The sequence below is a fragment of the Sinocyclocheilus anshuiensis genome, unplaced genomic scaffold (assembly GCF_001515605.1).
Source record: "Sinocyclocheilus anshuiensis isolate Anshui unplaced genomic scaffold, SAMN03320099.WGS_v1.1 scaffold976, whole genome shotgun sequence".
NCBI classification, from domain to species: Eukaryota; Metazoa; Chordata; class Actinopteri; order Cypriniformes; family Cyprinidae; genus Sinocyclocheilus; species Sinocyclocheilus anshuiensis.
The window spans coordinates 3,322,630-3,336,202 of NW_015552538.1; the positions used below are offsets into that span (position 1 = coordinate 3,322,630).

The window sequence follows — 13,573 nt, forward strand, 5'->3', positions numbered from 1 at the left end:
TCACGACATGGCGGCGGCGGCGGCAACAATACTACAGCGAGAATCAAAGTTACGCCGCCTTTCTTTGCGTTAACATTTGGGCGGTGTTATGCAAATCTTCCCAGATCGTGACATAGACATGTGGGGGCATGTTTAAACGAGGCGTTTTAGGAGAACGTGGACGAGTCTTAACTTTTAAATAGAATATCTCTTTGGGTTTGAGACTTTAGTCTTTGCAACTTTAGGGATCTTATCTATTCACGAACAGCTTGTAACACTCCAAAGAGAAAGGAAAACTTGAAATCGCATCATATGACCCCATTAATGTTTTTGAAAGAAGTATCTTATGCTAGCTAATTTAACAAGGCTATATTTATTTGATATTTGATAGTATTTTGAAATATTACAATGTAAAATAACTGTTTTATATTTATTATATGTAAAATGTCATTTATTCCTCTAATGCAAAGCTGAATTTTCAGCAACCATTACTACAGTCTTCAGTGTCACATGATTTTTTTAGGAATTATTCTAAAATGCTGATTTGCTGTTCAAGAAACATTTTTTATTATTAGCAATGTTGAAGTATCAGTGTCAGTGTTGGGCTGATTATTTTTGTGGAAACCATACATTTTTTAGAAAGTTAAAAATAAGATAATTAAAAAAAAAAAAACACTTTCGATCTGTTGAATGCCTCCTTCCTGAATAACATCTTAAATCTTACTGACCCCAAAATTTGGATGGTAGTTTACATACTTAAAATCCACGTTCTCTTTTTCTAGCAAACAGATCTGAAAAACAGGAAAAAATATTTATCCTGCACTACACTGATTTGTGTCCAATCAGACACATCCACATCTCTTTTGGACTGTGTGGTTTTGACCTTGGCTGCCTCAGAGGCCTACAACAGGTTAAATTAGTTATCCACAAACCAACAAAAGAGCATTTTAAAACAGTTGCTCCCTGAATGCCATTAATCACCAAGACAGTCATTTTATAATCTGGGTTTTCCATGTGTTGCAGTCAGAAACAGAAAACCACACATTAGCATGGCCAGGTGCTCCATTAGCATTCTAACCCTGACAAGTTTAGCTGTCTGTCCAGCATCTCGCAACCTTCATTTCCAATCACCCCGACTGTCTGAGGACCCCAGGGGCGTGAGGGGAGGAAAACAGACAGAGATGTGATGAGTGTGGACAGCAGTGAATTACCGTGTGCTGGTCTTTATTTTCTAGTTAACCTGCTTATAAGGATGATTGATGATGCCACTGGATGGATTTCAGCATGAAGTCTTAAACAGACCCTGGATATGTGATAGTTTTATTGATCATTTTCATAATTACTCACTAGATACTTCATATTGTCAAGACTTTTAAAAAATACTTTTTTTTTGGACAAACAGGTAATCTTGCCCCAAACTCCCAGCACTGGATGAGACAGGAGTTGAAATTTTAGAAAGCCACAGTTAGCCACATATAATATTTCATGAATGAAAACATAAAATATCATGTTCAGCATTAAGAATAAGAAGTGCTCACCTCATTTTTAATGCTAAGCGCTGTTTACATGTGTAGAAATATGTGGCGTGTTATTAGACACATTCCCTGGAGAGTTTCTGTTGTGACAGTAGCAGAGATAAATCAGAGTGCTAATAGTCTGCCTAATTTCGTAATTATTTCGCAATTAACGTAGTAAGCATCAGGCAAATATAATCTTACTCTTTTCTTTTAACCTTTTGATGACACTGGAGAGACAGTGGCATGCTATGAAAATAAACACACAAACACACCAGCGTGGGGAGAATAATTTTGTTATATACGTGATTTTCTAGAATAGACAACGCAGGGTTGAATGGTCTAGATTGCATCATTAGGAATAAGAAACCTATTTAAAAACACATGTTAAAATCTAAGAGTCAGTGTCACTCTCATCTCATTCTTGTCTCATTAGCTGTAGTTTGTCTTGAGGTAATCGTGTTCCAATTAATTGCTGCATCCCAAAATACACACAAGTGTACCCAAGAGGGGCTGACGTTTGACTGGCATGAGCCCTAGAGCAGAGCCAAACCAGGCAACACCATGAACAAGTGTGAGAAGTGTTACTTCCAACTGCTAAAGAAACAGAGAACCACAGAGAGCTATGAATCACTGCCTCTGAACACGAATGACTGCAAGATTTGTCTCTGATTAAAAAAAAGGATTACATTTATTTCATGAATTAAAATAATCTTGTTTTTCACAATTAATCATATTGTTTATCAATATTTGCTGACGGAAACCCCCACATGAAGATAATTTAAGACAGCATTGAATAGATTGTACAAAAAAGTGTATTTTAGATGTCAATTTATTTCCATAAGACTAAACTGACTATAAAGATAAACTAAGTAGATTTAGGGGTTGTTCACACAGGATTCTGTCTGTAGTGTTTTTTAATGTTGGTCTATGTACAATAAATATGTGCTAAATAAAACAACTGTTGGATTTTGTTGTTTGTTTGGTGTTTTGTAGAGAAGATGATGAACTGGCCTTCAGTGTGGTTCAGCAAGACCCATTTCTTGTAGTTGTTAATTTCATTTTTTAATACATTTTTTTTAAGAACAATTAATTGTTTTGTTTTGTTTTTGATGATCTGGAGAAATGCTGTCAACTCAGCTGATACTTGTTGATAACAGTTGACAATTGATTTGTTTTTGTTGCTTTTTGTTTTGTTTTGTTGATCTGGAGAAAGATTGACAGTTGTTGACAATTGTTTTGTTTTGTTTTGATGATCTGTATAAATGCTGTCAACTACTCTGTTCATATAACTCTTGTTTATAATGTTATAAAATATTTATATTTTAAGAGTGCACTTTTTGTAAATGCACTTCATTTGAACTTTCTAAACATTTAATAATCCTGAAAATAATTACAGTTTCCAAAGAATAAATAAGCAATTTTGATGTTTGCATGGTGTTTTGTTGGTGAGAGTTACTTTACAAACTGACAGAGAGACTCATCCCTGCCAGGTTTGTAAAGTAACTCACAACAACAACAACAAAAATTTTGGAATTACATGAATGTTTACCTAGACTGTTTTGCACATGCACATTACAAGCAGACTACACCATGGATTTAAAGGGAAGCAAACTCAACCACCTGCAGTGATGGAGTTTGTGCACAGCATTCATCTATTGCAAACATGCAATGAGACAATTGAAATGAGCAGAATGTGAAAACAGCCTACCGTGAGGCCCATGTGTGCTTGTGTAATAGTCGAGAGACAAAATAAAGCACCGCCCCTTCACTTTGAAGCCCACACTGCATGCAGACCATATATTTATTTAATTCAGTTGAAGCCTTTTTCCAGTTTAATAATCACACAAGGCCATATTGTGATTCAGATTTTAATTAACAGTTCAACCCTAGTTCAAATGATTAGCAAGGACATGTTGAAAAATGTGAGTTTGAGCAGAACGTTAAACTTACACATACATCATTTGGTTCTTATTTAGCTTTTTTGTACAGTTTCCTGTCTATTCTGGTAATGAATATATGTACAATAATGCACATTACACTCCTATGGGGTTTTGTAATTACATCTGCAGCTTTCTGAAGAAAATGGTGACTGGCTGCTATGTAATTGGATAAAATATGATAGTTGTGCGTGCATATGAATCAAAATCTTGAAGTATATTAGTTACAATGGTCATTATTGGCTTGCTGGTTCTATATAGTGAGATATTAATTACATACTTTAATATGATGCCAACATATCCTGTGTTAACTCTCCTCTCCCTCTCTCTTTCACAAATATGATTCCCCTTCTTTTCATCTCTCTTTTAGGATCACATTTTGTCATCTTCCGTTTCAAAGTAAATGGCTTTACGTGGGGACAGAACGTGGAAATACACACATAGTGAACATCGAATCCTTCATTTTGTCTGGATATGTCATCATGTGGAACAAGGCCATAGAACTGTGAGTATAAGTGTAAATCTAAAATTAATTTTATTTTAATATCAAAGTCAATGCAGTTAACATGACTAATAAATAGCTAATTAATACAATGACAGAGCACCCACGCAATCAAATGATACGTGTATCTAATAAAGATGATTATGTGCTACCAAGTCATCTGGAATATGAAACAATTATAAATGCAGTTATAAATGTAAGTTTATATTTACATGGAGGAGTATTAGAGGTTTAGCACAGTCATAGTCCTAAAGGAATAATTTACCCCAAAATAAGAATTCTGTCATCATTTACTCACGTTGATAAAAACCTGTCTTCTGTGGAACACCAAAGATAAATTGTACAATTTCTATAGTACTCATTTTCATAATAGCAAAATAATAAATAAATATAAAATAAAACAAAAAAAATGTGAATACAATGGGAAAATGCATTAACCATCTATTGATTTCTGTTTATTTTTAAACTTGTTAATTGAATTATGCCTTCCAGAGTTCATGCATATATTTACATTAGATTTATGCATTTGGGAGCATTTAAAAAAAAATCCAAAACAACTTACATTGCATTCAAGGTACACATTTTTCACTTCTTGCTTTCCCTGGGAATTGAACCTATGACCTTAGTGTGGCTAGCACCATGCTCTACTGTTTAAGCGGATAGATTTTTTTTTTTAATTTTACATTTATGCATTTAGCAATTCGTCAAAGAGCCAAAAGTATGCATTTTGTGCAATGCTAGGTTTATTAGGCAACTAGATTAGGAAACTAGCTTGTATTTGATTTTATATTATTTTTTGAGTAAATGAGGGTAAATAATGACAATTTCAATTTTGTGAACTATTCCTTTTAAAATAACTTTTATTGGGTTCTTGAGATTGAGGCAGTATGCCTCTTAAAAAAAAAAATAATAATTTCTCCATGTTTCAGTACATCAGAAGTCCTTCAGATCATTGTACAGGTTCTAAGTATCATTGCTATGGAAGAGTGAAGTCTAGGTTCTTTGAAGCACCAGTTCATGTTTTCCAAAGAACCACAGAAGTGCCTCATTTTTTCATTTCTTATTTTGAGAGTCACAATGAAATCATCACCAAACTGATTGTCACTCTAAAGACTTTGATCTGATGCCTGTAACTTAAACACGTCACAAAATCCACAACGACAATAAATGCTAACCACATCCTGGCTGAAGAATAAATAAGTTATCAGGTTTCAACATTTCAAACCCCAGAAGATACGTTTTATCTATCTGTCTACAGATACACTTTTAGACACACTGAAACACACAGACAACCATTGGTTTGCACACATCTATGACACTTTTCATGAATAAATGTGTAAATCAACACCAACACCTCACTCCCATGAGTGATAATCTGACAAGCAAATAGCTTCTGCATGTCAATCAAGTCTCCTTCTACACAAGAGGCTCTTGGAGGCATCCCCACTCACAGACATTAACGTTAGTAGTGAGTAACCGTAGATGCATTTCTGAAGGACATGTAGATCTCCTGTTGCCTACTTGTGACCCACTACAAATCCTTTACCCACAATCCCCTCACCTTCTCAAGTAGCTCAGTGGCACATCGAGTGTGTGCTAGTATATCTGTATTTTTCAAATGAGAGAACTTGATCCTAGCGTTTGATTATTCTGAAGGACTATGTAAAGGTGCTTGATGGTAAATGCACCAATTTCTTGCTTTTATTGAAGTTTTTATATACTTATGCTCAGAAGTGGTTTAATCGTATGAATTAGCACATGTTGCTGCAGTTAAATAAAGGGACTGTTCTGGGTATTGTGAATAGGGCTGTCACGATTAGGGGTGTCCCCGACTAAGGATTTACATAGTCGAATCAGATTCGACTGAATCAGACTATAGTCGACTGATAGTCGAATCGGGGGTGGGAACCAGGTAGTCAACAAGTGGGTAAGACAACTTTTATTTCCCTTCGCACACAGAAACAACTCGATAAACGATTCCTCATATGAAAATGTATAAAAACATTTTGAATATGAAGAGTTCAGATGCAAAAGCCTCTAAGTGCCATCTGAAATTTTCTTCTAAAATTAGCATTTTTATCAGGCTCCTATGTTTAGGTTCAGTAATTTTACTTTAATGGCAATGTATATGTCCTTTTCTATGCCATTAAAGTGAAATAAATGAACATAAATATAGGAGCCTGATAAAAATGCAAAGTTTAGATGAAAATTTCAGATGGCACTTAGAGGCTTTTGCATCTGAACTCTTCATATCCAAAATGTTTTTATACATTTTCATTGCCTGTGCGAGCACGCTCTTAAGTACAGAGCAACATCGTTGCAACGACAACGATAAAAAAAATAATTTACAGAATTAAATTAGAACAGAATATACCCTTCTTATAAAAAAAAACAAAATAAGTCAGAATCAACAACCTAGTTAGTCATGCAGTTAACACGCTTCTAATTCAGTTTTAATGGCCGCAGATGAGGCATTAAGTGCATGGCACTGCGACCAACTTAACATTTTACAAAGTTTAATGTAGCAATGTGGCCGCTAGTTTTTCTAGATGTTTTAATCGTGTAATAGATTTGAACAAAGAAATCAAGTGCTATGCACATGTATTGGCCATGACTTGATTGCAAACACAAATACAAAAATTAGACGAGTAAAGAAAACGCGTTACTTATTAAAAGAATCACCCCTTTATTTAAATATATGAACACTGGAAACCGCTGTTAACAGGTTAATGTAATGTTTCCCATTCCATGACTAGTAAAATAATGGCAACTTACTGTTTGAACATGGTTCTTCTCGGAGTAGCGCGGCCGCATGCTGCGTCTTCTTCTTGATTGACAGGTGTCAGCGTTAAGGTGCAATACTGCCACCTGGGAGGTCAACCAGGTACTGGCGCTGGAGTAGGTTATTTGCGTGTCCTGTTATCATAAGTGTCCTGGGCCCGTATTCACAAAACATTTTATCTTACCACTAAGAGTTCTCCTAAATAGCAGTAAAAGTTTTTAGCAAAGAGTTTTCTCTTAAAACCTATTCACAAAGCTGCTGGACAAACTTTTACTAAGGAATAGAGAGAAGTCTTAAGCTAAGAGTAAGGGTGGGGTTGACCTCGTTGCTATGGATGATGTCAGCATGCTTACTAACTATGCACACAGTGATTGGCTGATAGTCTCTGTCAGAGATTTATTCATGGAAATATTTTAGAGTAAAGATAAATTTTGAAAAATAAAAATGTTGCCACATTCAAATAAAGATTTTAAAATGCAGGCTAAGTGTCACCAATTAAACAAGTATGTGTTCAGCTAATTGTCACCCTCTTACATATATGCTTCTCATAATTAGTGAATATAAACAGCCTTTTAATAAACAGAGTAGAATAATCATGGCTGATAATAAGACAGCCGACAGCTCTTGCCGAGCTGGTTAATGAAAACAAGGACATAATCAAAGGAAAATTTGGAGTTGGGATAAAAAATGTAGGAGTCCTAAATTTAGGATTGACGCGCCCATTATTTTTAAGATTTTCTCCTAAATTGGCGAGTTACGAGCTACTTTTAGCCTTAATATGTTTTGTGAATACGGGCCCTGTTCATTTTAAATATTGTGGTTATCGCCAATACCGGTATATCGTCACACCCTAAATTAACACAATGGAGATTTTTCATGATTTGAATATCACGGTTATCGTCAATACCGGTATATCGCAACACCCCTAATGTGAATATGGTGAATATGATTAACAGGCTTTGTTAGTGTGGGAAATTTACCATAATCATGTACTATATTCATATGATTTTTACTGGACATGATTCTCCAATGCAGAATATGTTAATGGTGCAGAGTGGGGTGTGGGGGACAGTGTTGCATGTTTTTGCCTGGAGCAATGAGTGTTTGTGTGTGTGTGTGTGTGTGTGTGTTTAAAGCGTTGGTGTTTTCTCTCGTTCCAAGATCAGTGTAATATTGCTCCATGACAAGCATATCACGTCATCATCCCATAATACAATAGCAGTCAGAAATGAAACTGATGGAATTTAATATGATATTGTGAAAGATTGTTATTTATTTTTTATTTTCTTACTATTAGCAGTAAGAACAAAAGTATGAAGTTTGTGAAATATGAAACAATCAAAATTATACATTTTTATTTTAAACTTTTTTATTTATTTACATTTTCTTAATATTAGCAGTCAGAGTGAATCATGAAATTTGATAAATATTAAAGATACGTTAAAAAATACATGTTTTACTTTTATTCATTTATACATTCATTCATTTTCTTACTATCAGCAGTCAAAGTGAAAGACTTAAGAAATTTGTGAAACTTTATGAGTTTCATTTTTAAAATTTTCTCAAATAAATTATTGTAATATGTTATTAATATTTCCCTTTCCTCTCATGTATAGTCTATTCCAAAATTCCTGCTACTTTTGAAATATTAACATCATACTAATGCACTGTGCACAACCTTGAGGAGTAGGAAATTGAAAACACAGAGTGGAATTGATTGAAGTGGACTGATTAGAGAATACTTTGAGCTGGGAAATTGCTGCTGCTCTACTGCACTCACACTCTTCATAGAATACTGTGAGGCTACCATGGTACATGACCAAAAAACATGGTATTACTATGGAACATTTTGATATTTGGTACTTTACTTAGTGCAAAAATATATATTTGAAGGGTTAGTTCACCCAAAAATGAAAATTAGCCCATAAATTACTCACCCTCAAGTCATCCTAGGTGTATATGTCTTTCTTCTTTCAGACGAATCCAGTCGGAGTTATATTAAAAATTGTCTTTGATCTTTCAAGCTGTTTAATGCCACTCAGCAGGTGTTGCATGCATCAGTCCAAAAGAAGTTAAATAAAAAGCGTCCATCCATAAAAAAAGTGTCTCACACGGCTCCGGGGTGTGAACAAAGGCCTCTAGCTAATCGATGCGTTTTTGTAAGAAAAATATCCATATTCAAAATGTAATAATCACTTTAATGTAGCTTGCGTCAACAGTTGTACACGGAAGCAGCTCCGGGCTGATGACGTATGAGGTCGGCTTTGTGCATGCACCGCACGGAAGTGACGTACGCGGAATTTTATTTAACTTCTTTTGGACTGATGCATGCAACACCCGCTGAGTGGCATTAAACAGCTTGAAAGATCTAATACAATTTTTAATATAACTCCAACTGGATTTGTCTGAAAGAAGAACGTCTAGTGAACTAGGTGAACTAACCCTTTAATATATCTCAGCACATAAAAAGAATCACACTATTTCTCATTTCATATAACACATCATAATTTTGTATTATATTGTGGAGTGCATGTCGATTGCCCACCTGTTTATACATGGCACTTTCTGCCATGGCTTTCATGACAATGTTTATGTGTTCTATAAACCTGTCAGTTTTTAAACAGGAAAGCAGCCTTTTTTCAGCAGTGTTTGAGAATAGTTGAAGATGAATGCATGCACACACTTGTGTTATTGAGAGAATTCCCCTTTACAGAGGCAAAGTGCAGCTCATTTCAATAAATAAATATGAATAAATATAAACATGGCCCCTGTGCGCTGGCAGCAGGCGTCCTCTGATGGAAATCAAGTACAAGGATGGAAGAGAAGCCAGGGATTTGTTTTTCTTCCTCTTGACTCACACATGAATAAGTGAGGCAGATGAAAACCGGAGAAGGATTCAACAGGGTGTGAGGGATTAACTGAGATCCTGTAACCTTACAACCTTCAACAATTCCTCGCTGTGCAACACTGAAATCAGCTGCCTTCAACCTGCAGTACTCACGCCAGCAGATCTTTTTTTTTTTTCACCAGAACCTTTCAAAGTCATATGGAGCAAAATATCTGACACGTCCTTTATTTTTGTGGTACAACCTTCAAATGTGCAGCTCATCAGCCATAAGGAACATCACTGCGTGTGGCATGCGTTTGTCTCGATTCTGCACACAGTTTTATCTTAAACCTCCATGCCTGTTCTGAAGATATCTGAAGGGAACCCCGATCCTAAACATAATCAGTACTTCACGGATCTGCCTTGCAGCAGTAAGCTAACGTCACGCCTACATTTCCAAGTAATCTGTTTTAGACTTTCAACATCTTTGGAAATGCCATGGAAGAATTTCATGTTCTAGGTCATGCTGCACATTTTAAAATGTGGATTGTCTGTTACGATATTCAAATCTTTTTATACAAGACTGATGTTTTTACATAACTTCGCTTCTAATGGTTCTCTAGATATTTCAGGAGCTTGTCAGTACCTCTCAAGCCTATTAAGGATTTTAATGGTTTTTATTTCCCAGAATTTTCTTGCATTCTTATGTTAACTAGGTTTGTTAACCTTTATTAAAAAAAAGCAATAAGCTAAAAGCTACAGTGACTGAAAAATGAAGTTCTGGTTCTTATTATTTCTAGGGATTTGTTCATTGATTCATGTATTGATTGATTCATTTTTCAGTTTAAACAGTCCTCAGGGATAGATGGATAGATAGATGGATGGATGGATAGATAGAGCACTAATCTTGTTTGCGTCGCACAAAATGCTGAAGATGCCCTGCGGTACCCTTAAGCTTTTCAAATCACGCTCACCAAATTGCAACCAACCAATTTCCGGTTGTTCACCATAATATTCAAAGCTATTATCCTGAATGAGATTGCTGCCACCATTGCCACGGCAACCATTGCAAGCACTGAAAGCACTTCAGTGACTCTTATCATAGCCTTTGTAGTTGGTCTCAAACAGAAAGAGTGCTCTCACAGCTAGCGAGCTAACGTTAGCATGCGCCTCATGTTTGCTTTCAAACGATGAGTTAACAATAAATGAGTGTTTTTGGATTTGATGACCAAATAGGATGCAAACAGTGGTCCAGCTCTGATCTGCGCCATGAGCCGCTGCATATGCGTCTCTGTGTGCTTTTGCCTGAGGCTTGTGCGATCACACAGGTAGCGAGGGAAGATAAGGTGAGGGAGAAGAGTCTTGTCTTCCTTTTTCAGCTGATAAGCAAAGGCCTCCTGTTCTCAATTTACTTTTCTGTCATTGGCCTGTGTAAACACACACACACACACACACACACACACACACACACACACATTACACACACAAAGAGCCAGACAGTGTCTTATATAGCGACTGTCTGTCTGCTTTCTCAGAAAGCTAGACAGGGGTAGAAAAGATTGGCCATCACTTTGTGAAGAGGACAGTTTCGGAGGTCTCATTACTGATTGTAAGGTGGATGAAATAGTCAGTGGAAAGAAAGAAAGAAAAAAGCCTGTTATACAAAGATATCGATGGGGGAGGAATATTAATAAATAAATAGAAGATAAATAGACTGTTGGTCTGAGATAGAAAATTTGCACATTTTCAAGTTAGAACCATCCCAAAATCGTTTAATCGATTTCAATAGCATATTGAGAAGGAGGCTGAAGTAGTCTTCAGTGAAAAGAAGGAAATTTAAAACAAAATGTCTATTATACAAAGATAAAACTGATTGCAGAGAAAAGTAAAAAAATGAATAGTTGATGCAGTAAATTACGGTAATAGTCTGTGTGTTTGAGGTAGACCATTTGCACATTTTCAAATCAAAACTGTCCCAAAATCATTTAAATAACACTTTTAATAGCTTTTTCCGAAGGAGGTGGAAGAAATAATCAGTGGAAAGCTGAAAGAAAAAAAAAAGCCTATTATACAAAGATATAATTTATTTGAGAGGAAAGTTAAATTGCCCGCTGTGTGTTCTTAGATGAAGAGAGGAAGAGGAGTATATTATGGCACTCTCACAATGACTCTCAGTGTGTTAGATCACAATAACAGGTCTCATAGAGTGAGCAGAGACAAAGTACAGCTGAGAAGAGAATCAACACTGTGCTGGACATTCCATCAGACTCAAATTAGATTTGAAGCCCAGCAAGACAGACTCGTTTAGGATGACATATCTGTCCTATATCCTTTCTGCTTTTGTCTTTCAGTAATATAATCACTCTTTTTCATCATTTCTTGAACCTGCAAGTGGTCAAAACGCTCTCCAAAGGCCGCCCTTTTATCTCTTGGGGTGATGTCTCACTGGCCAACTTAAAACTGTTTGATTTTGGTCGTGGAGTCACATCTTCCAACAAATTCCCAACAGTTAGCTGGTAAATGCAATAACTTCACCACCAAAGTCAGATTGGCATTAGTGAATTACTTCATTTAATTCATTCATGAATGAATGTAAATGAACTGATTTGAATAAAAAAAAATCACTCATTCAAGTATGCCTATTAAAAAAAAGAAGAAAAAAAAAGAAAATGGCAAAATATTTACAGTAGCTGATAATGTTTTTTTATTTTTTTTTATATTTTAATTTTTAAGTTAGTTTCTTTAAAATTGTATTTAGTGTAAACTGATAAAATTGATATGTGCAGTCCTCTTATACTAATCGAAATTAATTTATAAACCATAAAATGGTTTAGAGAAATTATATTATAATTTATTACATTATTTAATATGAATTAAAATAATATAAATTGAATAAATTATTATAAAATAAATAGATATAACAATAATCCCTTTTACAGAGCTCTAAAGCTTACTGGTATAAAATGAAGAATTAGGAAGAGGAGGCTTCACAAGAGAAAAAAAGCACTTCTTAATCCCAGAGTCAAGAAAGAGCTGTTGCAGAAATGGAGTTATTATGATGGACAGGTCGTGGTCTGGTGGAGTTGAAGGTCAGTCGATTATGAGAACTGGTGTGGATCGAAGCAGTCCGTGTGAGAAACAAGCAGTAAACAAAGGGACTTCAGGCTGAAGATGAAGGACTACTGAAGTGCATGAGGTGTTTGTGCTGTGGCTGTGTGCCGATGTGATATAACAACACAAAAAAGCTGCCTGGTAGATTAGATGTGCTGTATATACACCTTACATACACCTCATTTTATATATACAACGTAATTTTGTTGGCTGAATACCTCTTCACTGCTTAATTTTAATATGAAGAATCATAGTCGACAATTTTGTTTTCTGAAAAGAGCTGCAACAAAATCCAAGTCTAATAATTAATGAAGAATCACAGCTGCATTTTTGCTTTCGACATGAAAGTAGCACTTCAAAAGATCCTACCACCTAAGAACTTTGTTTTGCTTTGAGCCCAGATGGCTGAATTTTCTAAAGACAATTTTAGTTGACAAACATGGTGCTTCTTTACCATTTAATCTACAAATTCGTGTGTGTGAGCAAAGAGGTTATAGTTTGCCTGGTTAGTTTGGTCCATTTAGCCCCTGCTAGTTAATGCCACATCATAGAGGCAAAAAGCTTCTTTCTCATTTGATAGCATTTAAAAGTAGCTGTCTATTCTGATTTTCTTTCATTTTTAACAGCTAAGAATAATTGGAACTGCCATTAAGATGAATGAGAATGCAACGTTTTATAGACCTCCTTGGTATGAGTTTACATTGCAAGTAAGTGAGTGGAGCGGGCATATAATTTAGGTTTCTTGTGCACTTGTCCTCTTGTTACCTTATTTTGCTGAAGGCAACTGAATCTCTTGCAGCCTCAGCAGCATTGATACAAGAATGATGAGTTGACAAAAGTATCCTCTGCTTTCTGCAGGGGACATGTGATGACTCTGTTTCTCATGGGGAAGCCAGCCAGATAAGGCATATATATATA

The 13,573-nt window shown here is 35.5% G+C and overlaps 1 protein-coding gene across 5 annotated transcripts in view; it reads left to right on the forward strand.

Moving 5' to 3' along the window:
• LOC107663865 (syntaxin-binding protein 5-like) overlaps nucleotides 1–13,573 on the forward strand; it is a 138,995-nt gene that overhangs the window by 68,830 nt on the left and 56,592 nt on the right. For all 5 annotated transcript variants that reach the window (XM_016454232.1, XM_016454234.1, XM_016454235.1 and 2 more), the window contains exon 5: nucleotides 3,804–3,938. In XM_016454232.1, the coding sequence (XP_016309718.1) occupies nucleotides 3,804–3,938 (135 nt within the window). The remainder of the gene's footprint in view (nucleotides 1–3,803; nucleotides 3,939–13,573) is intronic.